The 24,752-nt window shown below is 51.9% G+C and overlaps 9 protein-coding genes across 9 annotated transcripts; 4 read left to right on the top strand and 5 right to left on the bottom strand.

Moving 5' to 3' along the window:
- Positions 1 to 905: 905 nt before the first annotated feature.
- Positions 906 to 2,217, top strand: CORC01_03807 (methyltransferase domain-containing protein; the record flags this gene model as incomplete). The annotated part of the gene is made up of 2 exons (XM_022615456.1): positions 906 to 1,374; positions 1,550 to 2,217. The coding sequence occupies 2 exons, from the start codon at positions 906 to 908 to the stop codon at positions 2,215 to 2,217; spliced, it is 1,137 nt and encodes a 378-aa protein (XP_022478121.1).
- A 700-nt stretch (positions 2,218 to 2,917) lies between these two features.
- CORC01_03806 (endonuclease/Exonuclease/phosphatase) lies at positions 2,918 to 4,013 on the bottom strand (the record flags this gene model as incomplete). The annotated part of the gene is made up of 2 exons (XM_022615455.1): positions 2,918 to 3,567; positions 3,995 to 4,013. 2 exons carry the CDS (start codon positions 4,011 to 4,013, stop codon positions 2,918 to 2,920), a joined length of 669 nt encoding a protein of 222 aa, XP_022478120.1.
- A 1,396-nt stretch (positions 4,014 to 5,409) lies between these two features.
- On the bottom strand, positions 5,410 to 6,770 carry CORC01_03805 (uncharacterized protein; the record flags this gene model as incomplete). Its single annotated transcript, XM_022615454.1, has 4 exons — positions 5,410 to 5,828; positions 5,899 to 5,966; positions 6,026 to 6,528; positions 6,585 to 6,770. The coding sequence occupies 4 exons, from the start codon at positions 6,768 to 6,770 to the stop codon at positions 5,410 to 5,412; spliced, it is 1,176 nt and encodes a 391-aa protein (XP_022478119.1).
- A 1,222-nt stretch (positions 6,771 to 7,992) lies between these two features.
- On the bottom strand, positions 7,993 to 9,836 carry CORC01_03804 (cytochrome P450; the record flags this gene model as incomplete). The annotated part of the gene is made up of 5 exons (XM_022615453.1): positions 7,993 to 8,158; positions 8,220 to 8,894; positions 8,967 to 9,323; positions 9,400 to 9,520; positions 9,578 to 9,836. The coding sequence occupies 5 exons, from the start codon at positions 9,834 to 9,836 to the stop codon at positions 7,993 to 7,995; spliced, it is 1,578 nt and encodes a 525-aa protein (XP_022478118.1).
- Positions 9,837 to 12,713: 2,877 nt separating this feature from the next.
- On the bottom strand, positions 12,714 to 14,940 carry CORC01_03803 (uncharacterized protein; the record flags this gene model as incomplete). The annotated part of the gene is made up of 2 exons (XM_022615452.1): positions 12,714 to 14,240; positions 14,290 to 14,940. 2 exons carry the CDS (start codon positions 14,938 to 14,940, stop codon positions 12,714 to 12,716), a joined length of 2,178 nt encoding a protein of 725 aa, XP_022478117.1.
- Positions 14,941 to 15,821: 881 nt separating this feature from the next.
- On the top strand, positions 15,822 to 15,929 carry CORC01_03802 (uncharacterized protein; the record flags this gene model as incomplete). The annotated part of the gene is made up of 1 exon (XM_022615451.1): positions 15,822 to 15,929. A coding segment is annotated over one exon (108 nt), but the record flags the coding sequence as incomplete, so codon positions are not given.
- Positions 15,930 to 16,475: 546 nt separating this feature from the next.
- On the bottom strand, positions 16,476 to 18,056 carry CORC01_03801 (cellulose-binding protein; the record flags this gene model as incomplete). The annotated part of the gene is made up of 2 exons (XM_022615450.1): positions 16,476 to 17,681; positions 17,748 to 18,056. The coding sequence occupies 2 exons, from the start codon at positions 18,054 to 18,056 to the stop codon at positions 16,476 to 16,478; spliced, it is 1,515 nt and encodes a 504-aa protein (XP_022478115.1).
- Positions 18,057 to 19,966: 1,910 nt separating this feature from the next.
- Positions 19,967 to 21,764, top strand: CORC01_03800 (MFS hexose transporter; the record flags this gene model as incomplete). The annotated part of the gene is made up of 4 exons (XM_022615449.1): positions 19,967 to 20,283; positions 20,345 to 20,549; positions 20,630 to 21,078; positions 21,134 to 21,764. The coding sequence occupies 4 exons, from the start codon at positions 19,967 to 19,969 to the stop codon at positions 21,762 to 21,764; spliced, it is 1,602 nt and encodes a 533-aa protein (XP_022478114.1).
- A 793-nt stretch (positions 21,765 to 22,557) lies between these two features.
- Positions 22,558 to 24,433, top strand: CORC01_03799 (dimethylaniline monooxygenase 2; the record flags this gene model as incomplete). The annotated part of the gene is made up of 5 exons (XM_022615448.1): positions 22,558 to 22,600; positions 22,692 to 22,823; positions 22,881 to 22,940; positions 23,002 to 23,290; positions 23,359 to 24,433. 5 exons carry the CDS (start codon positions 22,558 to 22,560, stop codon positions 24,431 to 24,433), a joined length of 1,599 nt encoding a protein of 532 aa, XP_022478113.1.
- Between the last annotated feature and the right edge of the window lie 319 nt (positions 24,434 to 24,752).

The following is a 24,752-nucleotide window of genomic DNA, read 5'->3' as shown; positions in this document are numbered from 1 at the left end:
AAGAAGAACGTGCTGAAAGAACCGACCAGAGAAGACGGACAAGACGGACAAGACGGACAAGCAGAGACATCTCGGAGCGCCACCGCGTGACGGTAGAGCGTCCTTTCATACTTACCATATCCGGCTATTCTGCTCGTGGCCCACGCTCCGGGGATAGTCTGACGAGAAAAGGAATCCGCCTCAGTACTAGCATTTCTAGACCGTGGCGCCGGTCGCCGACCAAACCCGGCTAAAGTTGTCCAGACCGAAGCTTGATAGGTCTGTTGAGCGAAAAAGAGTGCGCAGGGGGGGGTCGAGACATGCCACTTTGGAACGCACATATTACACACCAGACGTTTTCTTTTCGTCGAACTACTGCTGATGTGCTGCTGACAGAAGCCAAAAGTCCGCAGGAAAAGAAAGAACAGAAACAAAAACCGAGTACCGACGCTGCGGTCTCAACGGCTTTTGTTGGGGGTTTCTTGTTTTCCGCTGTCTTCTCCCCTTCGTCACCGGGTTGATTCCGCGCATCCCAGACTGGCTTCGGTCCACGTTTTCCCCCCGAAGAGAATCTCTTTCTCTCCTTCATAGTGTGCGTTTTCAAACAAACGTTAAGGTTTGGGACTGAGATCTACGTTCCTTAACCTGGTCAAAGACCCCGGTGATCCCCCCTCTGTTGCATTCTGACGTTGAATTTCCAATTCGACGTCCGCGACGATCTGAAAGGCACATCCTGGCCAGACACACGAGCCTTCACTTGAGGCCTGACAGCGACGACGCCGACAACGAAGGCTGCGGCACCGACCGCTCGCCTAGGTGACAGAGTCGATTAGGAACATTGAGAAAGGGCACATGCAAGAACAAATATTCGGCGCACTTTTTCCTCGACTAATACAAAGCCTGGCCTCGGCCAGTATCGCACAACCATGACGGATGCTACAGCAGGAGGAGAAGCCGGCCAACCCGCCCAGTCACCGTCGCCCCCGCCCCCGCCGGAACACCGCTCGCAGTCAGGATCAGGTGGACAGCAGACGCCTCAAGATTTGCAAGCCGAGAACGTGGTCGAGCCCGACACGGAGGACGACGGCGCGTCTTCGCGGGCGGGGGACGGGGTGTGGGACGAAGGGTTTGACGGCAGCAGCATCGGCAACCACTCGGCGTCGACGTCGCTGTCCAACAGCGTGCGCGACTATGTCTTTGAGAACACGCGGCGGTATCACAAGTACAAGGAGGGTCGGTATCTGATGCCTAACGACGAGCCGGAGCAGGAGCGCGAGGACATGAAGCACGCCATGTGCGTCAATGTCATGGATGGGAGGCTGCATTGCGCGCCGTTGGAGAACCCGCAGAAGATTATTGATATCGGAACGGGGACGGGGATCTGGGCTATCGATAGTGAGTACCCTCTTTGCCTGAGTGTCTGCGCCATGATGTCTGCTTTTGCATTCTTGTCTCCCAAGACAGGCATGGGGGAATAGGGCCAAGTGGGCCGGTCTCCTATTCATTTCTGTTCATACGATACCGGCCAAAGATCAAACTGCTTTGCACGATGACTGACATGTCCCTCCAGTGGGTGACGAGTACCCAGAAGCAGATATATCCGGCATCGACCTGAGCCCCATCCAGCCAACTTGGGTGCCCCCCAACGTCCGCTTCGTCGTCGACGACGCAGAGGCCGACTGGGTCTGGCCGCCAGCCTCCCTCGACTTCGTTCATGCGCGCCACATGTGCATGGCCGTCAAGAACTGGCCGCGCATGCTCTCCCAGGCCCACGACGCGCTGCGACCAGGCGGCTGGATCGAGCTGCAGGAGCTGCGGTTCGTCCTGCAGTGCGACGACGGGACGATGCCGGGACCTGAGCAGTACGGGTACGGCAAGTTTGTAGACCTGTGCATGTCCGGGTTTCGGAGCTTCGGCATCAACCCGCTGGCGATGGAGAGCAACGCGGAGATGCTCCGTGCGAGCGGGTTCGACGATGTCGTGGAGAAGGTGTGGAAGGTGCCTATTGGGACGTGGCCGCGGGACCAGAAGCTCAAGACGATTGGGTTGTATAACCGCAGCATGCTCATCGACGCGCTGCAGGCTGTGAGTATGGCGCCGTTGACGAGGGGGCTCAAGTGGAGTGCGTCCGAGGTGGAGGTGTTCCTGATCGACGTGCGCAAGAGTTTGATGAATGCGTCGATACACTCGTATCTGACCTTCCATGTGGTGTATGGGCAGAAGCCTCACAAGAGCTAGAGTTGGTTGAGATCGGGGATATGACGTGCTGCGGCGAGGACTTCGGCGTTTGGCTGGATCGGAGTTTGGTAGTGGTGGCGTCAAAATTTGTAAGGAGTATGGAGAGAGTTATTCTTGCAGCCAAGTCGGGACTTCCTCAGATTCTATCAGTCAAAGGTGTGCGTGAACCATCAAGTTTTGCAAATTGCACGATGTTTGCAAAACCCTCATCCTTCACTATGCAGCGTGCTTGCTTATCGTTTCTGATGACACCCGCTTTTGGTTTTCAAGATTCCGCATTTTTTCCCCATTTCTTATCCATGTGTTGTTAGGAATGAAGATACTAGACAACAACCAACTTCCAGAGTCGTGCAAACACAGCTTGCGAAATAAACCTGGTTCTTATCAACGGCAGTGGCTCTGGTAAAAGTGATGTGGCACTATTATATCCCAACGATGTGCGTACAACACTCCTGCGATGATACTATGAGATTCAAGCATGAACAGAGCATTGTAGAGAGTTCAAGACCATCCTATCCTACAACCACACTGCTTTTCTCTATTCATTTATCCATCTCGGGGATAATGGCTTATTCTACACATGCTCACAGAAAGTAAAGTTGACACATCCTCAAATCCTCACTTCTATGCTCGGGCCCCTGAACGTTCCGTTCAACTACGTTCTTTCCGTAGAATAACTTTCTGGAAATGCCACGTCATTCTATACACTCATCATGATATCGACGATAACGGGTCGGTGGTCCGATATGTACACCCCGTCATCAAACTGATTCGGCAAAACTGCGTAAGTCAAGAACGCCATCCCTACGGCCGTCGGATCGCGTACAAACAAGTGGTCAAGTAACGTGTCATCCGAGACGTCGTCCGTGAAAGCAGTGTACGTCTTAGAATATCCCGTCCTCCTGGACTCAGAAACTACATCACGGATATCGTGCAAGTTTCCCTCTGCAATCAAGGTCTGGTAAGCCGCATTATCCGGCTCAATGTTCAGATCGCCGCCAAGAAAGACCGGAACAACCTCATCACTCGAGGACTCCCACTCTTTGGCCAGGCTGACCAAGAGTTCTGCACTCTGTTCTCTTGCAATCTGGCCCTGGTGGTCAAAATGCGTGCACATGTACACCAGCGGCAGTCCACTTTCAATATGCTGGAAAGACGCGACGGTGACGATACGGGGGAGCGCAGCGTCCCGGCCCTTCGAGCCTGGTACGTCGGGCGTCTCGCTCAACCAGTACGTCCGGTTCTCCACGAGGCTCCACGTGCCCGGCTGGTAGTAGATGGGCGAGAATTCCCCTGCAGCGACGCCGTCGTCGCGGCCGACGCCGATGTGGCCCCAGGCAGGGCCGAGGTCTTGGGCGATGTCGAGCAGTTATTCTTCAACCACTTCCTGCATGCAGACGAGGGATTCGGGCCGGACTGCGGTCTCAAAGTTGAGCTGGGCAAAGAGGTGAGGTCGGCGGGTGGACCATGGTGCTTCGTTAATGCCTGGGCCTGGTGTGGCCCAACGGATGTTGTAAGTCATGAGGCGTAGAGCGAGTCCAGATGAATGACAATGAACAACATTCGCTCCGAGTGTCAAAATTGCTGCTATGAAGTGTTTCATGGCTGCTAGCTACGGCTTGAAACACTTATAGAGATCCTATGATGGTGCAGGATCAACGGAATCAGAGCAGCATTTATGAGTTTTATGATTGGAAGATCACGACTTTCAAGCTCCAGAGGGTGAACGATGAACCAGTCAGGGGGGACAAAATGAGAATCCTAACGACATGCTCACAGCTGCAAGTTGCCGTCATTTTGTTACTACAACATGCTTGGCTCTTGGCCTCACAGCTTAAGCTACCATTGAACCGGCAGTTATCATCTACGTTTGCCCTGATGATCGGCGTGCTCCGGTTCACGTGGGGTCCAGATAGCCGCTCATTCGCCGAGAAAGTGGAGAATAACCGGCCAAAGAGCGAAGGAAACCAGGTCGGAAGCCTGGGCAATGTGATGGAGGGACATCGGGGCTTCTTGCTCGCGGAGCTCCGGGTCGTGTCTCTGTGTTTACGGCTACGCGTGTGAAGTATCACCGGAACAGCGCCTCCGGTGTAGATTACACGTCGACCCAAGGAAGTCGTTCGAAAAGTCTTGAGTCATCATTCCTGCTTAGCTTCTCCACTACCAGAGGGACAGCTTACCCAGTTGATGCATAAATCAATCCGCTTCACTGTTGAGCACTGAGTCTAGAACTCCAAGGTTCATGGAATTATGAAAGTGGATAGCTCGCTCTCCAGTCAAGATACTTGGTTGCAATCTTGCGCCTCGGTACGGACTAAATTGCCAGAGCTCCTGAATTTTATTCAGAACCGAAACTTTCTTTCCGCCAAATCTTAGCACTAGGCGTGATTTTTAATGTGTTCACAAGAAGTTCCGATGGCAATTAACCCAAATTTGATGCTATTCAGTGTCGACGATTTGCTGGCTAGAAATAGAATTTGACCCAACTTACCCACTACTTTACCCTTTCCTCGAGCTTCACCGTTGGAATGCTTGCTACATACACCTCACTCAAAGGTCGGAGTGAAACTCGACACAGGTTCACAACCACAAGCAAATTCTCTTCTTGGTTCGGCTATCGGATCTGCACTGTCTCGCACTGACATAAAAAGCCCGAAATCCCACTTTGTGCGCAACTCCATTCTCCTCCAGAGTCGCCCCCTCTTGAGGACGGTTCCAACGAAGTTTTTCACCATTCGGTCACCCACTTTCCCCTTCGAACAGTGGGGGCTGGGCCCCATCCAATTCATTTATTCGTTGATTCTGAAGCGGTCAAAGCGTGTACAGTCCAGCGGCACTTGCAGGGACAGGGTTCAAACACGAGTGTTGACAGCAATCTGTACACGACTTGATCGTGGAGCTTTTCTGCCCTTGTGCTTTCTGTCACCCGGTGTGGAGATTTCGCTGTCAAAGGACTGGCGCAGAGGCGAAGACGTAAGGATCTTGGGACATCATCGCTTAGGTAGTGAAGGATTTCCGCTTCAGGTATTTAGCCACTGCCTTGTTTTTCTTCGATTAATTTCCGTGAGAAAACACGTAACTTGGCGGGAAGCAAGGTATCATCCCAAGTGGATATTTTGCAGGATTTTATATATGAGTCTGGAAAACTACCTAGTACTCGATATTTGACATCCGCTGGGTAATAATTTTCCCTCAGCGATGCGACTCCGCCGTTCCAGGTTGACCACCCGCTCTCATGTCGTGGGACATTTCGATATCGACTTGATATGTGTACTGGGCGTGAATGCCTCCCTTTTGATCACTCGGCAGCAGGTCACCCTTATCCGAGTCGCCGTCCTGGAGACGCTCCCAGCTCTCATCCCCTCGGCCGTGAACCGCTGTCAAGCTGAAGGCCACGTCCGTCGGGTTGCGATAACGATCGCGGCTCCTGGGCTCGAGTGGCTTGCTACCGATTGTGAACAGCCCTGATTTGGTCCCGCTCCCGCTCGGGTTCGTCTTTTCCGACGTGCCGCGAGTTCGCGCGATAAAACGGCGTAGCGAGGGTACCGATGAGGCTATGCAGCCGATCCCGGTCTCGATGTTGGAGCAGAGCACCGTGTGGGCGACCCAGACTGAGAAGGCTTCTTGTAAGCTTCTATGACGCAATATAATTTCTTTTGGCACTCAGGGGGTTGAACTCACATTGGAGGTCTTGTTGGGCTTTGAATTTGTTGACATAGGGGATGCGGACCATGGTGATGATGGAGGCTCTGAAAGTAGGTTAGCTTTGATGCTATGTTTTGCTTCTTTCGAAGAGGTGGAAACTTACACTGAAGCAAAAGACAACAGACCAAAGACCTGCAGCTTGGTCTGCGTCTTCATCTGCGTGCCCCAGAGTATAATGGCAGGCACCACGACCAAGGCCAGATCCGTTACAATGGCCGAACTCGTCGCAACGTGGCCGAGGGCGACGAACACGTCCACAGAGCCGCACTTTCCTTGGCCGCTGACAATCATCGCAGGCGTCCACATGGCCTCAATCGGGTGACAGTAAAGCAGCGTTCCGACAAACGTAATCATGAATGAAGCCCACGTGACGCCGAGCAGGACCCAAACTGTAATGTGCAGACCATTGTTATTCGTGATGATTCGTTGAATGGTAAGGCAGACGGAAGATTTGACGAGGGCGAGGGCGATGACGTAAATCAAAATCCAGACAATATAGATCTTGAGGGCCTCTGAGAACATCCACATGTTGAGCTTCTCCTGTAACGTCCCCAGTCCGACGAGGCAGCCGTATATCGTCAGTGCCACGCTTGGTACGTAGACCACCTTAGGAGCAAGATTAGCAAGTTGTTCATCTCTCCAAGATAGTAGGAGTGTCATACTGTTCCCGCAAGCACGAGACCATCGTCCAGGCCGAACGTGCCCTCAACGAGGCGCACACGAGTTCGTACTCCAACACACAATACCGATATGACGAGGAAGATGGAGGATATGATGATGATTGCCAGCGGCAGGTGCTCCGGCTCGAGGATCCGTAGATCAGGGTCGACGGTCGTTGACAAGGACATATTGGCGGCACGTGTTTGGTCAATCCTCTCGTTCTCACCACCCTCACGCCACGGTTTTCCGAATATGGTTGGCAAAAGTAGGCTTTCCCCGAGTTATAACATAGCCTCAGGTACACCTGATCAGGACCTCAAGTGCCGCAAGCCGCAGATCTACTACTAATGCAGGGGGTGCCACTGGACTGGACTGGACCAGTCCTCAAGTAGGAGGCGGCGTAGCAGTACCATTGGTTTTGGACAGCTCGCAAAACTCAGAACCGGGGATCGTGTTCCATGGATGCGACCCCAGATATTAACCAGTAGGGGGCACTTTGACACTTCAAGAACTGTCATAGTGACATAGTCTCGTAAAGTCGCCACTGGTCGAGAAAACCTGAAGCAACCAACAGGGACCGACCTCCATCGCTAAAGGGGTTCCTCGTCACCGGGGGAGCATTGGCCCATGGGTCATGGCATCCGGATGGTCTGGAAGAGGGAAACAGTCAAGAGCAGTTGTCGAACTGGGTCTCGTTTACCCACTTTCCGTCACCAATGAAGAACCGGTCGTCGGGCCGAGAAGCTCGGGTTGGTTGGATCTGGGGGCCGCTAGCAACGCAGCACAACCGGGGTCCGTTGCAAGAGCATGGCTGTGAAAGACTCCACAGCACTAGGCAAAAGACATGACAAGCGGCCGAAGAAAAGTCAAAATGTTGCACTGAAGATGGCTTCGTGGGCTTGACAGCCATCCAATGGCGGGATCTGACAACTTGACAAGTCGCATGGCAGACCGGCGCTAGCAGGAGGTGGAACTCTCTGCCACGATCGCTTTTGGGGGTTGAAACAGGTCGATCATCACGGGGGTCGAGGGGTGCCACAATTGGGATCACCATCGTCTATTCAACAATGAAATTGTGGTAGCCATTCTTGCATGGTCATCTTGCATATGCGAGAATCATACGAACCGCTGTGCCGCTTTCGGGTTCCAAGACGTGATATGCCCAGTCTGACCTGACTGGCCCCGGGTGAGAAAACCTTGGAAAAGTGACAACCAACCCGAGCCGTCCTGAATCGGCTATTCATTTGATGGTCCGGCCTGGGGGACACATCCGCTTGGCTCTAGCGAGACCAAGACATCCACTTTGATATGCATGTTTGTGGCATAGTTGAGATTAAGAAATGAACTAAGCTGGCCGGAAAATCGGCATCTATGATAATCAAGTCCAGGCATGGAGCCATTCTAAGGCTGTTAGGCTATCGTCACCCGCACGCCCTTAGATCCCGACTTAGTCACGGGAATGAACATGTCGTGATCGTAAGCAACATCCTCATCAGTCGTCTCATAGAGATGCATCTTGGGCAGGACACGTAGAGCAAGTGCCGTCAAGCACAAGTTGAGCTCGCACAAAGCCAGGCTGCAAACATAGGTCAGCAAACGCGCTTCTTTTCAAGATTCCGGGGGAGGAGAAAACTCACTTCATGCCCAAGCAAGATCTGCTGCCCTTGGAAAAGGCAAGCATACCCTTCTCAACATCTTTGCGGCGTTGGTTATTCTCATCCAGCCAGCGCTCGGGGATAAACTGGTACGAGTCGGGAAACACAGTTTCGTCATGATGCGTTATAACAGCAGACATGCCAACGGCGTAGCCGGCAGGGATGACATATTCGACGGGCTTCTTGTTGAACTCGCCGCGGTAGACCAGCTTCTCCTCGGTAGCCACGCGCGCGGTGCGTGCAGAGACACCGTACGAGAGACGCAGGCCCTCCTGGAGGACAGCACCGAGGTAAGGAAGGTTTTCGAGAGCCGTCCAGCCGGGAAGGTGCTTGGGGTCATCCACGACGGCGTTCAGCTCGTCTTGGAGCTTCTTGAGCAGGTGGGGTTTGGTGAGCAGGTGGTATGTGATGACGCCCAGGGCCCAGCTGGTGGTCTCGGTTCCGGCGCCTATGACGGCGGCCGCCTCCTCGGCTAATCGCACTGGGTTCTTTTCAAGCAGCTTCAGCTCTGACTCCAGAAGGGATCCGAAGACGGTGGGGCGCTCGTGCCGGATGCCGGCGTCGAGTTCGGCTTTGGTGTGCTCGACCTTGTTAGGAATATCAATCTTGAGCGTGCGGATGAGCAACGCGATGTCGGCCGGCAAGTAGTTGACGAGCCTTTGCAAGGTCAGCATCTTCCATCACCATGGGCATCATGTGTTCATGTGCGTTCATCAGAAAAGAACATACCACTCTCCAAGAACGGCAAAAGACTTGGTCCAAGGGAAGAAACGGAAAACAAAGACGGGTCTCAGGATGGAAGCAGTCGGCTCCCGGAAGTTGGGGTACCAGCCTTCTTGTCTGAGGAAACCGAAGCTCTCGCCGAAGCAGTATCCGGAGATGGCATCAGAGGTGAAGCAGCTGTAGGCCATGGTCACGTCGAATGCCTCACGCTGAGCCAGCAGCTTGTCGCAAAGCTTCTGAACCAAGTCGTGGATGTCGCCTTCGAGGCGCGCAATCATGCCGCGAGAGAAGAACTTGGCCAAGGGGATGCGGCGAGCGCGATGCAAATCATGGTTCACGGTTCCGAAGCCAGCCTCGCCCAAGCTGGATATCACATGAATCATGAGCACTGAACGTTCCTTCTCATGGTGCATATCGGAGAGTAGAATACTTTACTTACGCAGAGCCATTGATTTGGTGGATGGGCTTGTCACGCTTGCGGCCGCTGACGGCGTAGATGTCATCTGAAAAGTTGACATCGCTGCAGTGTACCTCGTGAGGGTTGATACGAACGATGGGGCCTTGACGACAATGTTAGATTTTGTTTAGGACATCCTAAACAGACTACCTAGACTTACCATATTGCTCGTGCATGCGGCTAATCTCCTTAGTGTAGCGACCAAAGAGAATGACATCGTAGTAGAATTCGGGGATGTATGTGGCTGCGGACAGTTTAGGTCCGGGGATGTGGCTCAACGGATGCAGAGACGAGATGTTGTAGAGCGCCTTGAATAACTGGTACAACAGCCAGAGGCCGGCGAGGCCAAGCACGCTGCGAACCGAAAGGTACGACGTGGAAACGTCGAAGGGCGCCGACGCAGTCTCAATGTTTGACATTGTTTCTTAGCGATTCGCCCAAAGAGGTAACTGGGAGGATGAGAAGAAAGTCGGATCACGAAATCCAAAGAGCGAAGGAGAAGGGCATTGTCTCGTTTCTCACCCTCTCCAAGACTTTGCGCCTTGGTGAATGTGTGGAGAGTCCGGGGTGCGATGAAGGGTAGCCAAAGGGGGCGGTCCACACATTCTGCATTTGACCTACACTACACCCAAAAAAGCCAGAGCACCGAGGTTTGCAACTTTGAAGACATGGGTGGGTGGCATCAGCGATCAATGGGACGTGCAGGGAGAAGCCCCCGAGGGACGGCAGATTCCTTGCGTTGTTGAATACTACCTTATGTTGGAAAGGGATGATTGCTCTGGCCCAGGATCTGATTATGGCGTTCTGGGAAGCCCAAATCGATGGTCCGATACTCGCGAGGCAAAGATCCATTGTCTGTTCGCGCTGCAACGATACAGAATCCTTGAATTGGGGTGTAACGGCTTTTTTCGGTGGCTGAGACTTGAACCAAAGTTGCCTAACTCGGTCATGTCAGACGGCCCGCTGGGCGGGGGGCTGAGCTGGCTACATGGAGATTTCTTGATTGGGCCCGGGCAGTTGGTTGGTTAAAGGATGAGGATCCCTGAAGATTGCGTCCATGGCAACCCCTCCTTTTTTATACCTTGTTCAGGGTGTGGGACGCCGGACTTCTTCCGGCCAGATAGAAAGCCCTTAATTACGCTGCAGCCAGCGTCATTCGTTGGTTCACATGCAGTTGGGACGGGGAGTCGGGTGCGGTGCCCGCTCTCACTCTTCAAAGTGAATGGGTATCATGGACTTGTGGGCAGACCGGTGGTTCGGCCTACGTACAGAGTGAGTTGAGCCGAAAAATTACACTCGCTCGGCCTGTGGGGCCGGGTACCCACCCCGAGGGATCGTCGTATCCGGCGCCGGTCATCCGGTGTTGAAGCCAATCAGACCCCGTGTCGCCGTTCCCAACACTTCAAAGCTACGCTATTAGAATTAGATGAAATCTTCTACCAGGTGATTGCCCCATTGGAAAGCACTTTAGTACTGCAACCTCTTCCAACTCGGAACGACCATTTTTAGTACCTAGTACACATACCTACATGTAGTCATCCATTACGCATCGTCACCTTGATATTAGTCTGAAATAACGTCAATTTACTTTCTCGGTGCATACATAATCCCGAAAGTAGCCCCAGACGCAAGTCAGCATTCTTCGACTGTATGAATCCTACAATGAGCGGGTAGTATTCCAACGCAACATCGGGGGCCGGGGCGTTCGGCAAACGGCCTATTTTCCGGCCCACTGCCTCTGCATGAGACGGACTACTGCGAAAGAGCCTCACCAATTGTCGCTGTGCCGTATTATGAACCTCATTCTTCCTCCCCGATGCTTTGTCGGATAACTGATATGATTTGAGGAGATGTGTCGAGTGATCAGATTCTTGTATTGGCTCTACATGCTTCACTACTTGACGGAGAGGTTTTGTGTGAGGAAACGGCTGCCCTTTTAACATAGTCAACTTGTTTGGCCAAAAATCAAAAAAGGACCAAAAAAATGGCTAATAGTTTCCTTCAGGATTAAAATTGACCTATGCTGGCTGGTAATTCTCAGTGTGAAGATTTTGAAGACATCGTTCTAGTCTAATGGTCTCCGGGGTGGTTCACCTATCAACATTGAAAGAACCCTACGGACATGCTTCTGTGGGAGACTGTTCGTCTTCATTCTTGGAGCGATCTCGTGGTTTATTGTAGCACTCGATTTGTGAAATATCAGTCTGAAGTTGATTGAGGAGACGGAGGTTACCAGCGAGACCTTGGGTAAATGAAGGGTTGTAATGATAGGAAGATATGACTCAGGAGACTCCCGTCCCTAAAGCAGGCTTCCTATGTTCCGTCCTAGCGGCGCAATCTACATCCTCGATCAGTTAGTATTACCGCCTAACAAAGCACAGATCTACCTTCTAATATGCGAATTTCGCCGGCCAAAGAAGTCGCAAAGGAGCAAGGCTCGTCGGACTACGCGGATTTCATGGAGAAACGAGTCAAGGTTTTCCGCCATAAGTGCCACGACTTTCTTCTGGCACAAACAAGGGGCTGGCTAGGGTTTGTTTAGAGGCTTCTTAATCAGTGTCTCTTCCTGGTATTATGTCTCAGTACTTCCTTGAAACCTCTTTTTCCCTTACTTGCGCGTGTCATAAACCCGAGCACACGGCATGCATTGCTCCTCTATAGTCAGCAACCACCCTTTACTCAGTTCGTCTCATTGGGTATATACATGTAGTCATCCTATTTGCTTAATGTTGCCTCCCTGCTCCTACTACGATTTTCCCAATGTTTGATAAGGTTCACTGGGCCAGGTTGACCTCGGCCCATGTTGCCATTTCACTCGGGTTACATACGTATTGTAGTCGCCGTGCAGACACGATGTAGAAGGCATCCATTCATGGTCTCACAACTCGGCGAGATAATTTTCGACAAGCGCTTGTTCACTCCAGGAATGGCTTGACACGAACAAGAACATATCAGATCAGAACGGAGCAGTCTAGCACGATTCAACTTCCAGGTTTCTCACTATCACAAGGCAAGAGAGAGATCGTCAGAAAGATGACGTGACGCCAACGCCATTGGACTTGACGATATGACGAGATTGATGACAGCTGCGAAGGGTCTATGCAGCCGATAAAGCATGTTTGGCTCATCACAGTAACACTGGAAATGTTGCCTGCACAGGTGTTTTTGGTGATAGCATTGACCTGAGCTAGACTTGATCGGTGATCTGGCAAATCGACACGAGGCCGCTTTTACAGCCATGAGAGCGTCCACAGTCCATTCTACACACAGCAACATTACTTTCCGGAACCCGTCTCCTAATCAAGAAGCGACATTGAAACCGCGTTTTCATGGCCAGGGCCAGGAATATCTGGCCGGTTGCGGAAGATTGAGAAACAAACCTCGGCGATGTCTGTGGCCATAGCCGGAGTGGCCGCATCGATTTCCAGGCCGCTGTGTCCCATTCTCACAAGCTTGGCTTTCGCCGACACCATGTGGGCGATGATGAATGCCTTTCCAACAAAGTCTTGCGTCGCCAGCCTTCTCTCAGCGATGAGGGCATAGCGGTCGACGATGTCTATTATCCGGTCTCTGAGCTCGGCGATCAAAGTCCAAGGCTTGTTGTCCTTGATGGAGGCCTCCAGTTGATAACAGAGAAATAGAACCGCTTGCAGAGCCACAGTACGAAACAGAGACCCGGATGTCCTCATCATGTTCACAAGCCCACCCGAGTCTTGGGGTTTGGCTAGCTTGTCGGGAGGATCAATAGTCTCGAGGATTGAAATGGCGGTACTGATGCAAAGGGTGTATGAAAAGGCCAATGTGGAGCGTCTTTGAATTCCAAACGGTACATGAAGGGCCAGTAATGATCTCTGACAGAGAATGGTCGACAGACACAACGCAAAGTTTGCAGGATCAGAAGGGCCATTTGCTAGCAGCGGATGCGCTAGAACTTCAAACTCGTCCTGTAGACTGGAAGCCTCTTCGTACTTCGTTGAGCATTTAATGTCGTTGAGGAATTTGGCAATCCGCATCCGCGTCCTCAAGGTCAATATCAAGTAGCCCACCGGGAATGAGACATCCAAGTGGACTCCCTCAATATTTCCATTCGGTTTTGACGCTGCTGGCAGTGGCATGTCCCAGTCATCTGGGCCTATCGTTGGTAAAACACCCTCATTCATTGAGCTTTGCAAATCCAGCTCCAGGATTGTGTACCACAGGTTCTGCTGAGCCTCGAACTCATCCTTGGAGGGGCAATCGCCTGTGACGGAGGGATCGCGGTGTAGACCTGCCAACATGGCATTTCGCACCAGCATACCGGATGAGGACCAAGTCGCAGCAGAATCCAGACTGTAAACCTGCCTCATGATGTCAATCAGGCAGCATGCTTGAAGCGTGCCAACATCACAAGGATTTGAACGCAGTGCGACGCCCTGCCATGCCAGAATAAGATGCCACCATCCCTCAATTTTGGCGTCCGGCAGTCGGCCACTGGCATTGTCAATGGTTCCGTTACCAATGGCGATTACTAGCAAAATTTGTATGCATGTGGAGATTGACACGCTTTCGGGCTTTCCCCAAAACTTCAGAGTTTGATCTTGGAAGGTTGACTTCTGTAGGAGCGCAAAGACTGAGCCAAAAGTGTGGAAATACCTCTGAATTAGGCACTCGGTTGTGTTTCTGGGTGGGAACTCTTCAAAGATGGACAGTTGGGGCCCCTGTGCCTCTGCGAGAAAGAGGGTCCGCCGCTGATAGAGTTGAGATTTGAAGTCGTTGAAGGTTGCAAACTCGCCACTTGGTAAAGAGAATCCAGTTCGGCGCATGAGAGACATGATATGTTGAAACTACAATACATGTCAGTTGAGGAAAACCTTGCCGTCGAATTTGCCATACCTTTGGAAAAAGCCAGGGGACGGCACTACGCCCGTACCAGGTTCTTGTGGAATTGAGTTTGCTCGGCTTTACGGTCGTGTCCCCGGCGTTGTCGGACATAGCAGGTGCGTCTGCATTCCCACATGCTTCCAGCAAGCCATCTTGGGGCTCAGGAGTCGGAAAGTCCCCATCCTCCTCCTCCGGGCTCCTGTCCCTCCATTCAGCAGCTGAAGCGCTGCGGGGTGCAGCTGACGATATGTTGCCAGATCTTGCGTCTACTGGATCGCCAGAGTGCCCCGGCTTATGACTGGCATTGGGTCTTTGGTCTGGATCATTGGATGCTTGTTGCTGCTCACGGGGCGAAGGCTTCGGCGCGGAGCCGACGGCTGGTTTGAAGTAAGTGCATCTGAGTGGTGGGTTATTCTTTGTGCACCGGTCGCAGGGCCGTTGCTTATTGCATTTCAGCTTTCGGCGATGACATTCGAGGCAGACGAGCATCGGCCGCTCCCTTCGGCGCCGGCGGGTTCGTATTTCGTCCATCTGTTGCACGTCGGACATAGCAATAGACAGTTTCAGTTTCCCTGGGCGAAGTGGGTTCTGATCAGCGGGAAGTGGCCATCGGCATATGGCTGCAGATGGATATCGGATGTCGGGTAATGGAAAGGAAAGCATTTGATTGTTGGTTAGGATGACCGCAGATTTGAGGTCGACTTTGTCTAGTCTACTTTTTCGAATACCGGCGACACTTGATCTGATCTCCGCCCATAACGCCGATCACGCCTAATACTCCTCGGATTTAAAAGTGGAGAAGGTTTAACGGCATGTAACATATAAGCTTTTTCACCCAATCTATGGCGGCGAAGACATATTGAGCCCATTGAATCTAGCCAAGTAATACAACCGAGAAGAGAAACTTAGGAGTCGTCGTCGCCCTTTGTAATTCAGTTCATGAATCTCTAGTAAGCTTTTCGTGGAATGCAAAACTGGATTTCTGGCTTATCAACTTCAACACGTTGAGTTGCCATTGAACTATGGGAGTACAGGATGACTACCCCAAAGTCGCCGACTGGACCGATGAATACGATTTTGGCAATCCTCGAAACTTTCCTCCGTCCAATAATTGGGAAATCTCAGTACACTACGGTGTCGTTGCCTTCATCGTTACTTTTGCCAGTTCAAATTCACCACCGCAACAGAGGTTACCAGCGACTTTTTCGGAGCCTCGACGGATATTATGCACCTAGGCCCTCAACGTGGAATACACGGTATCCAAATTATGGTGAAGGCTCATGTGCGATATGGATTTGAATTCCGACATCTGGTCTTTGGGCCGCTCTCCGAGGTGTACAGACGCATGACTGCCCTCCGGATAGAATTCCTTGTCTTCTGTGTTTTCAACATACCACTTGCAGTCGCCACGAATTTCGAGAAAATCTTGATATGCGGATTCATTGTCAGCTTCGGAGGTTCCTCCCGGTCACTATTAGCGTAAGTTGGCCATCACTCATCCTCACATCGACCCCAAAGCTGTGTTGTTCACCAACATTATACCCCAGGCTGGCTACTGCCAAGGCACCATCTGTGTCGACAGGATTCAAAACTTCGAGTGCCCCAAGCAGTGCCCCACAGACGGAACTTGCGCTCTCAAAGTCCCTTGCTGAGTTCGCGTCGAATTGTTATTTTCGCTTGAGATTTAAGCCCTTCATGAGATCACTGCATTTCAGACCGTCGGGTTCTTACGTGAGATACCTTAAGTGAGGGGAAACACATTGTTGAGCACAAAGTAGTATACGCTAGTCTGATGGACTGTATAAAAGGCACCCAGTTATTGCCAGTTGGCTTGCATCGAGCACGATATCTTTAATTGGTTAATACCCACCTTTTGGAACATGAAAAAAGCGTAGTAAGTTAAGGCTCTGGCTAACATGATCCCTGTCACACATAAGCTTTCAAGTTTTGATACTAGCTCTTCAACCGACACCGAACAAAGTCGATAACAATAATGACAACAATAATAAATACAAGAAAGCAGTGTGTTATGCCCTGTTGTTCTGTTTGTGCCTGGATTAGAGATTCTCATATTGAGTGATGCTGCTCGCAGCGTCAACACCTCCCCGAGATATAATGCCAGGCCTGTCATCCGCTTTCCCCTACCTGAAAGAATGGTTGCTTGAACAGTCTTTCTTCAGCGAAAATGAAAATGCCCCTTAACCAGTGTAATCCTTCATAGCATCACCGATAGCATTTAATTCTTGCCCTTCCTTCAAAGGCTTACCTCCTCTCAAGTCCTTGTTCGTCGCTTGGATCAGAACGCGGCGGTAGCTCGTCAACGCGGGTGTCCCGCTATCGATAACCTCCAAGATGAGATGCAGCAACTGGCCCTTTGCCACCGGCTGCTGGCTAATGAGCTCCATGCAAGACTTCTCAGGCTCTGGTACCGTGACCCTGATCTTCTTGCCCTCCGAGTCCAGCTTTTGAATACCGAGCTCCGAGACCTCAAAGTGGACCAACCACTGCGAAGCGCTGGGTTCGCGGTACTGCCACCACTTGAACGTCAACTCATCTCCGTCGGGGTCGTATGTCTCTGAAGCGTCTAGTTCGATCGTGGAATCGGCTTCAGCCTCGAAGTATAGCGGCTCAAGGCTCTGAGAACCATTGACAATGACGATGGGATGGTGATTTGTCGAAGCGAGGTCAGGGTTCAGTGACCACTGCATGCGCGCAGCAAAATCGTTTTGAAAGGTGTCACGCCATCGCCAGATGGTAGCCTGGTTAGAACGGTATGACTTGCCGTCGACGCCGACGACCGAGTCGGACATGTCGCTGTAATGCTTGCCCTGCTGGCCGGCATCACTGGCATCGGTGAGCGCGTAACGACCACCCCACGAGCCGTATTCTGGGTGCATTCGATCACCGAGCCCGTTCTGGATAAGGTAGAGGAAAGTCGGGGTATCGCCCTCTGGAATGAAGAGGAAATCGGGGTACGCGGAGCCTAGCGGGCCGATTTGGATGTTCTCCTTGATCCATTGCTTTGAAACTTTAGAGAAGTCCGGGCCGCCCTGGTCGAAGCCGTAGTATTTGTCTCCAGAGATACCAGTCCACGCTGCCAGTCCGTATTGGTTCCAGCCATGGATGGAGGAGATATAGAAAACATCGGGAAACTGAGTGCGGATCCAGGCGGAGGTGTCGTCCTGGTCGGAGATTGTGTACACTCTGAGCTTCGATCGCAACTTAGCCGCCTCTTCGGGGGAGCGTTTATCGCGAATGGTGAGGAGGACCTGGGCGAGGACGTTGGTGCCGCCCCAGACAAGCACCCACAGGGGATCTTGCGACGAAGCCTCGATCCTCTCGAGGAGCAGCTGGGCGCCGTCGGTCAAAGGCTTGTCCGCGCCTACGCCAGCGAAGCCATAGACCTGGCCGAATAGATGTTAGCATATTCAGATGTTCCGAGCGATATTCGATGTGCCTCAATCGCGTACCGGCGGGCCAGACTTGACCAAGGCTCGTAGGCTGTCGGCTGAGGGGTAAGGGTAGTCTGGATGCGTGTGTTTGTTGAGGTTATCCACGGCGCCGGCATAGGCGTCGAGAATCTTATGAATATCTTGCGGGCAGACTTTGTTCTTCATCCATGTCGATGAGACGGCAACGAGGCCCTCGGTCTGGAACTGGTTAGAGTAGAGAAGGTAGCGGACGAGGGATTCGGCATCGTCGGGCTCGTTTGAGATGTCTGTTAGGACAAACACCCTCGGCTTGTCTGGAAATGTTTGAAGTCTAGTGAGTTGCGCCATGTTGTTGATATCTCAGCTCGCTGCCGTGTAGTTGTGACGTGATGGGTGCGCGGGAATGAGAATGAGACGCAAGTTCGTAATGCAAGGGTTTCATTCGGATCAGGGGTTGAAGTCGAATTGATACGATGGCTTGGAAGGAAAGCCGCCCACTTCCCTTTTGACGAGCTAGCCAGCGCGATGTGCTCACGGTGGCCTGGGTGCTAAAGACTTCCTAGTTTGGAACATTGACAGATCTTCTCCCTCTTTCTCACTCGCACTTCGCTGGAAACCTGGCCCGAACCATCCCCATCGCGTGGTGGGCAAGGTTGTCTCGGCCTCTTTCCGGCTCTCCTCATTATTCAACGGGGTGGTAACCCCGCGTTCTGCCCAGCTTCTGGGGCTTAAGCTTGTCCAGTTTGGGGGTTGTCACGCGCCCACACGAGCTGTGTGGGGATGGATCCCCATTGTCCAGGACGATTTACCAAGTCCGTGGTCTGGGGTTGCGTCACTTCCAACTGTTTGGACATCAGAACACAAGAGTATTGGACTTGGTGATAACGTGATAGTGGTAAAAGCGGTCTGAATTGTCATCATTAGCTGCATGTATTTAACGCAAAGTACTTTACGCGATGAGAGAATGAGATGTGATGCTACGCTCAACATGTGGGCGAATTCTGGCTCGGGAACGATTGAGAGCCTCGCTTGATCAGTTTTTGATCTCCCTGTGTATCAAGCATCACTGAGATTCAATCAATGCTTAACTAGGAAAGAAGCTGATGAAGGAAACAAAGTAAGCACTATGGTATCGAATCAGGCATTGCTAAGCACCCGCGTTTATGGCACCTAGACCGTGCTGTGTCAACGTGGACCAACATCGGACAATGTCGGGCAGCGCCCGCAATAGTTTTCTCAGACCGCTCTAGGACCACGGGAGTGCCAAACTTCTTTTGTAAAGTCGGGCGACAACCGGCGACGCGCCTCCACCGTTCGACACACCAAAACACCGCTAAATGATGCCGCGAGCCGGGAATAGCCGGGGTTCTCTCTCGAGAAGGGCACATGAAAAAAGAATTTTCAGTAAGGCGGAGACTAGCGAGACTGCGGTACTCCTCTATGATGCTAACGCCATTCTATGATTCTACAAAGATCTACTCTTGGTATGAACTTGACGGTTCGACTACTGTATCCAATGCTGCATACAGTTTCGCTCGGAGACGGTGACGTCAATCCTCACATATTCTTTCATGTTGCCTTGATTATCAGACATACCAAGAAATGACATGTTCTTCTGATCCAACGCATACATTCAAGAGTGCCATGATATTGTATCAGTGGCTTGGAGAAAACAATCGATGCTGCTTGAGGTGTGGAGAGAATATCTCCGCCTCTTTCCCCTCTTTCCCCTGAATCCAAAAACCAAGAAATATTAGGGTCCGTACCCGGCAAACACACCTTGATGGGGAAACCCCAGGCACTACACCGGACAAACGGTGGATGTTTGCGTGACGGCGTCTTGGTCTCCTGACTCGTCTTGACCAGTCTCCGTCTTCCCACATTGACTCGGGGCCCCGCAGGTAACCCCAGACGATGCTGGCAACACCCCGGATCCACCGTCGTATCATTGCCCCGAGTATCCAGATTTTTGGTCTGATCGTTCCATGATGCCGGCGTGGGACCACCCGGGTTACTCATTCGTACTTACGAGTCCAAAACCAGGGTGCTGTGTTGCTTTATAAAGACTTGCCAGAGCCCGTGATGGTTGCAATTTCAGGCCTTGCCCTGCATCAAGGCGTTCCCTTAGACTTCAGCCTCTATAAACCTGAATTTCGGATCGATTATTCCTAGTCTTGAATTTTTTTTTTTAAGATTTTTTTTTTAAGAATTGTTCTGTTTTAGGTCCGGATTTTACTACCACAGGAAAAGCTGCCACGATGCTTGACGCCGAGAAGAAGGATGGAGCGCCTGACCACCTCGAGCACCCAGGCGAAGGCCAGGCTCAACTCGCAAACCTGGGAAACCAGGAGGAGCACGAGCTCGGAAAGTTGGAGTCGTTGAGAAAGTTCCCAAAAGCGTCCTTCTGGTGCGTCTACGCCATATGGTGTGTTCTGGTCCTGGCGTTCGAGAACCAGGCTGGCGGCAGCATCTTGAGCATTCCAGAGTTCCGAAAGGACTTTGGCCATGAATTCGAAGGCTCCTATGTCTTGGACGCGAAATGGCAATCTGCCTTCAACGGCGCACCTATCGCTTCGTGAGTGGTCTCACATGCTTGACCATGCACAATCTGGCTGTTTACTAACCTATTTTTGCAGAGCCGTTGTCGGTGCCTTGGGTAGCGGTCCTCTAGCAGATATCTTTGGGCGGAAAAAGGTCATTGGTCTCGCATTGGCGTTCTCCGTCACCGGCATCACCCTCGAATTCGTCGCAACCACGAATGAACTCTTCTTTGGTGGCAAGTTCATCAACGGGTTCGCCATCGGTGCTCTCTCGACCGTGGCTGTCACGTACATCGGAGAGGTATGACTTAAACCTGTGCCCAAGACTTGGGCCCGTAACATTACCGAATTGGGGACGTGTACTGACTCAAGCCTAACTAGATTACACCACTCGCTCTCCGCGGCCTCTTCACCTGCCTATCAGCCTTATCATACACACTCGGCCCCTTGGTCGTTGCTATCATCATCAACGAGACCGGCACCCTCAACAGCCGCTGGGCATACCGTGCAGTTTTTTGTGCTCAATATGGTTTCGCCGCGATCGCAGCCATCTTCCTGCCGTTCATGCCAGAGAGCCCTTGGTATCTGGCCATGAAGGAGAAAGATGAAGAAGCGCTCAAGAGTTTGAGCAAGCTCGGGCACCCCGGAGACGAAGGCCGTGTCAGGTTGGCCGTCATTCACCAGACACTGGAGCAGGTTAGCCAAGAAACCGCCGGTGCCAGCTACCTCGAGTGCTTCCGCAAATCGAACTTGAGACGTACCATCATCAGTATCTCGCCTCTTTGCATCCAATCACTCTCAGGAATCACGTTTGCCGCCTCCTATTTTACGTAAGTCTACCGCCCCTAGTCATTTCTACTTTACGCTCTGACTAACGGTATGTAGGTACTACATGCAGCTCGCTGGTTACAGCACCGCCGCCAGCTTCAAGCTCCAGATCGTCCAGCAATGCTGCTCTCTCATTGGCAACGTCATGTCCTGGTACTTGGTTGACAAGGTGGGACGTCGGCCCTTGACAGTGTACGGACTCGCGTTCTTGACCGTGATCCTCTTCATCACCGGTGGCCTCGCCCTTCCTGGAACGCTCGCGTTCAACAGGGGTACCGTCGCGCTGCTGATGATGTACTGCTGGTGGTACAACGTCACGATCGGTGCGACCGCGTACACGATCCTCGCCGAGGTCTCGACTTCACGGCTTCGCATCAAGACCATCGCTCTCGGTCTCGCTCTGCAGAACGCGCTCACGACCATGTGGAACTTTGTTCTGCCTTACCTCTTCAATCCTGATCAGTTGAACCTCGGCGCCAAGCTGGCTTTCATTTTTGGTGGTTTGGCCGTCATTTCGTTGGTGCACCTTTGGTTTAACCTGCCCGAGACGGCTGGGAGAACATACGAGGAGTTGGATGAGATGTTTATGAAGAAGATCCCGGCCCGCCAGTTCAAACAATATACTACGGAAACTACTGTACGAGGAGAAGCTGTCAAGACGGCTATGGAGAAGGAGAATGACTTGTAAGAGGGATATGAACATCGTAGTAACCCCAAGATACCCTTGATTTCACGCTAGATAATAACATGGCACAAATTTCGAGTTGCATGATCACTTTGGCCATGTCTTTGCAAACATGCTTTCAATTTGAGGGTTCAGCGGTCACCGATATCTCAAGTTCAAGCCTGATGATTGATCACTGCCGCATTTAACTTGCCCCAAATCACTACCGGAGCGTGACAACGGAGCGGGATAAACCGAACAATGGCAGCTGACTAGGGTATTCTATCTCATTCACTCCACAGTTTAGTCCCGCCTCAGGAAGTTCGACTCTCATGAGCAAACTGAGTCAATGTGAAAAACACATGTGCACCGAATCTGGTTGCTCATGAGGTTTCGGAGTTTCATTGGCAACTTGTCGAAGGATTGGGGCGACGGAAAATTTTCTACCGTTCCCTTCTTCGCTCTTGTGACCCAAACCCGATTTCCAAAATTTGTTAGATCGGACGCAGATTGATGTTTGATTGGTGTCTTCGGATCTTTGGGAAAGTTGCTTTGTTAGTAGACACACAGTGGAACAGGGCAATAAGATAATCAGAAAGTTGTGTCTCTTTGGAGGCGGCTTGACTAGTGCTGACGGAGGAATGAAGGCGCGTCATCACTCCTATCTCGTATCTGAATCTCACTGTCAGCGTGCTCCTTAACAAAGGCACATCTCCTCAACTCTCATCCCATTGCGAAATTTCCCACGGCGTTCATCCCAACTTTGACCAAGCTTGAGGGTTGTTGTCTGGTCTGGTGCACCAGTCCTACGCGCAGAATGGACAAAATCAATGCGCCGACTGTAGCTGTGATCGGAGCAGGTACGTAGCTTGTCCAGATGCTCATGCATGGTCGACAACATAATCCCACTCACACTCATCTTAATCTACCTGTACTGACATGATGATAAAGGGTCCACAGGCTTGTCAATGCTAAAGACTCTCCGCGAGGATGGATTCGATGCTACGTTATTCGAAAGAAGGAGTCGCGTCGGCGGCCTATGGTCCTATACCGACGATAAAACCATGACGACTGCTCTCCCTTGTGCGTCCCTTGAACGCCTTGAAACGCTTGTGTTGCTAGATGTACTGACTATTCTAGCTACAAACGCCATTATCAGCAAATACACCTGTGGATTCACGGATTTCCCGATGCCAGACAGTAAGTGGTTATTAATCTCTCTCGAAGCCCATCAGTCCTCCAGCTGCTGACACACGGAAAGAGTATGAGCCATTCTTGAGCCAGCGTGATTTCGAAGAGTACATGGAATCATATGCCGAACACTTTGGGCTGTACAAGCACATTGTCTTCAACAGCCTGGTTAAGCAAGTTGTCCGAAGCGGCGACGGAACGAAATGGAAGGTTGAGATGGTCACGTCAGGAAGCACGGAATCCAAAGAGTTTGACAAGGTCGTTCTCTGCCATGGGTATCAGACGCAACCCAAGATGCCGCTTTTCGAAGGCCAAGAGCTGTATGAAGGGCAACTCATCCATTCTCAACAGTTTCGAAAGTACGTATCAGTGGTTCATCTCCGCCTGAGTAGTCCTTGAAGCTCACTGCTCACCAATCCCATACCAGCCCGGAAGATTACAAAGGCCAAAAGGTCGTCCTCGTTGGTCTTAGCGCTACTCTGAGCGACCTTCTCAAAGTGATAGCCGATCACGCCAGTGCAACTTTCGTATCCCACCGGAACGGTGCAATGATTGTGGGTCGCTGGCGGAATGGCCTTCCAACCGACCTCTTAGTCAACCGCTCCCGACGACAAATGTCATTCTTCCTTCAGAGAAACTTCCCGAACGCGGTCAACAAGCTCCTCAAGCGGGCCACGGGCTTGTTGATGCGCCAGCATGGGAAACTTGACCCGGCATGGCGGCTCCTCGAAAATGTTGCCCCGCTCAGCCTACATCTTGCCGGATGCATGGACACGACCTTGGCGCTTCTGCGCGAAGGGAAGGTGTCGTCCCTGCACGGGATCAAAAGATTCCTCGGGGGAAAGAAGATTGAGTTTACGGATGGAACCGTCTTGGATGGTGTCGACTCTGTGATATGCTGTACCGGTTACACTGCAGATTTCAGTTTGGTTCCCTTTGTGGAGACGAGTAAGCCCAAGGCAGACGTATCCGGCCATCCGTATGGGGGCGAATCTATCGCCAGGCTCTACATGAACCTCTTCCCGCCAGCTTACGCGGACAGCATTGCTATTCTCGCGTACTCGACTTACGGCAAGAACAACGGCTTCTCATTCTCGGACGTCACCTCAATGGCCATCAGCAATATTTGGCGCGGCGTTAGTGCGGACATGATCCCCTCCAGACCCAAAATGGAGCGCGCCATTGACTGCCATCAAGAATGGATTGCCGGCCGGTGGTACCAGGAGAACAGATCCGAGCCTGGTGCCGTCAAGCAGTGGGAGTTCCAGGAGTTTTTGCACAAAGCCGCTGGCACCGGCATGGAAAACCTGGGCTGGGGATGGCGTGGCTGGGTGACTTGGTTCAAGGACCCTTACATGGTGTACCTGATCAACCACGGGGTCGAGACAGCGCATGCGTTTAGATACTTTGAAACGGGGAAGAGGGAGACTTGGGACGGGGCGAAAGACGCAATCATCCACATGAACAAACTGGTCAAGCAGCTCAAGTCTACTGATAAGTGAAGCTGCGGATCGTGGAGGATGAAAAGTTCAGTAGATCCTGGCGGCGTTTTCGGCATTATTCAGTCTTGTTTCGCTTCTGGTCAGTATTACCGCAAGGGTTTTCCATAGTCAAAGATTCTTACAGCTCCCTTCCACTTTGGTATCCACGGCCGAGTGCTGACCCCGGGTCCGGAGTTAGCCCCGCAAACTCCGGCTTCTCCTCCGTAAAACCTAAACGGGCCCTGCCGATCGTGCCGTCCCTTCTAAGGGCCGATCGAATCCTTCGGCGAAGATGACTACGGGCTTGGCCAGACGCTGTATCCCCGATATAAACCGTCTT

Source organism: Colletotrichum orchidophilum (assembly GCF_001831195.1).
Source record: "Colletotrichum orchidophilum strain IMI 309357 chromosome Unknown Scaffold_23.1, whole genome shotgun sequence".
In the NCBI taxonomy this organism is placed as follows: domain Eukaryota; kingdom Fungi; phylum Ascomycota; class Sordariomycetes; order Glomerellales; family Glomerellaceae; genus Colletotrichum; species Colletotrichum orchidophilum.
This window is presented reverse-complemented; position numbering and strand designations above follow the sequence as displayed.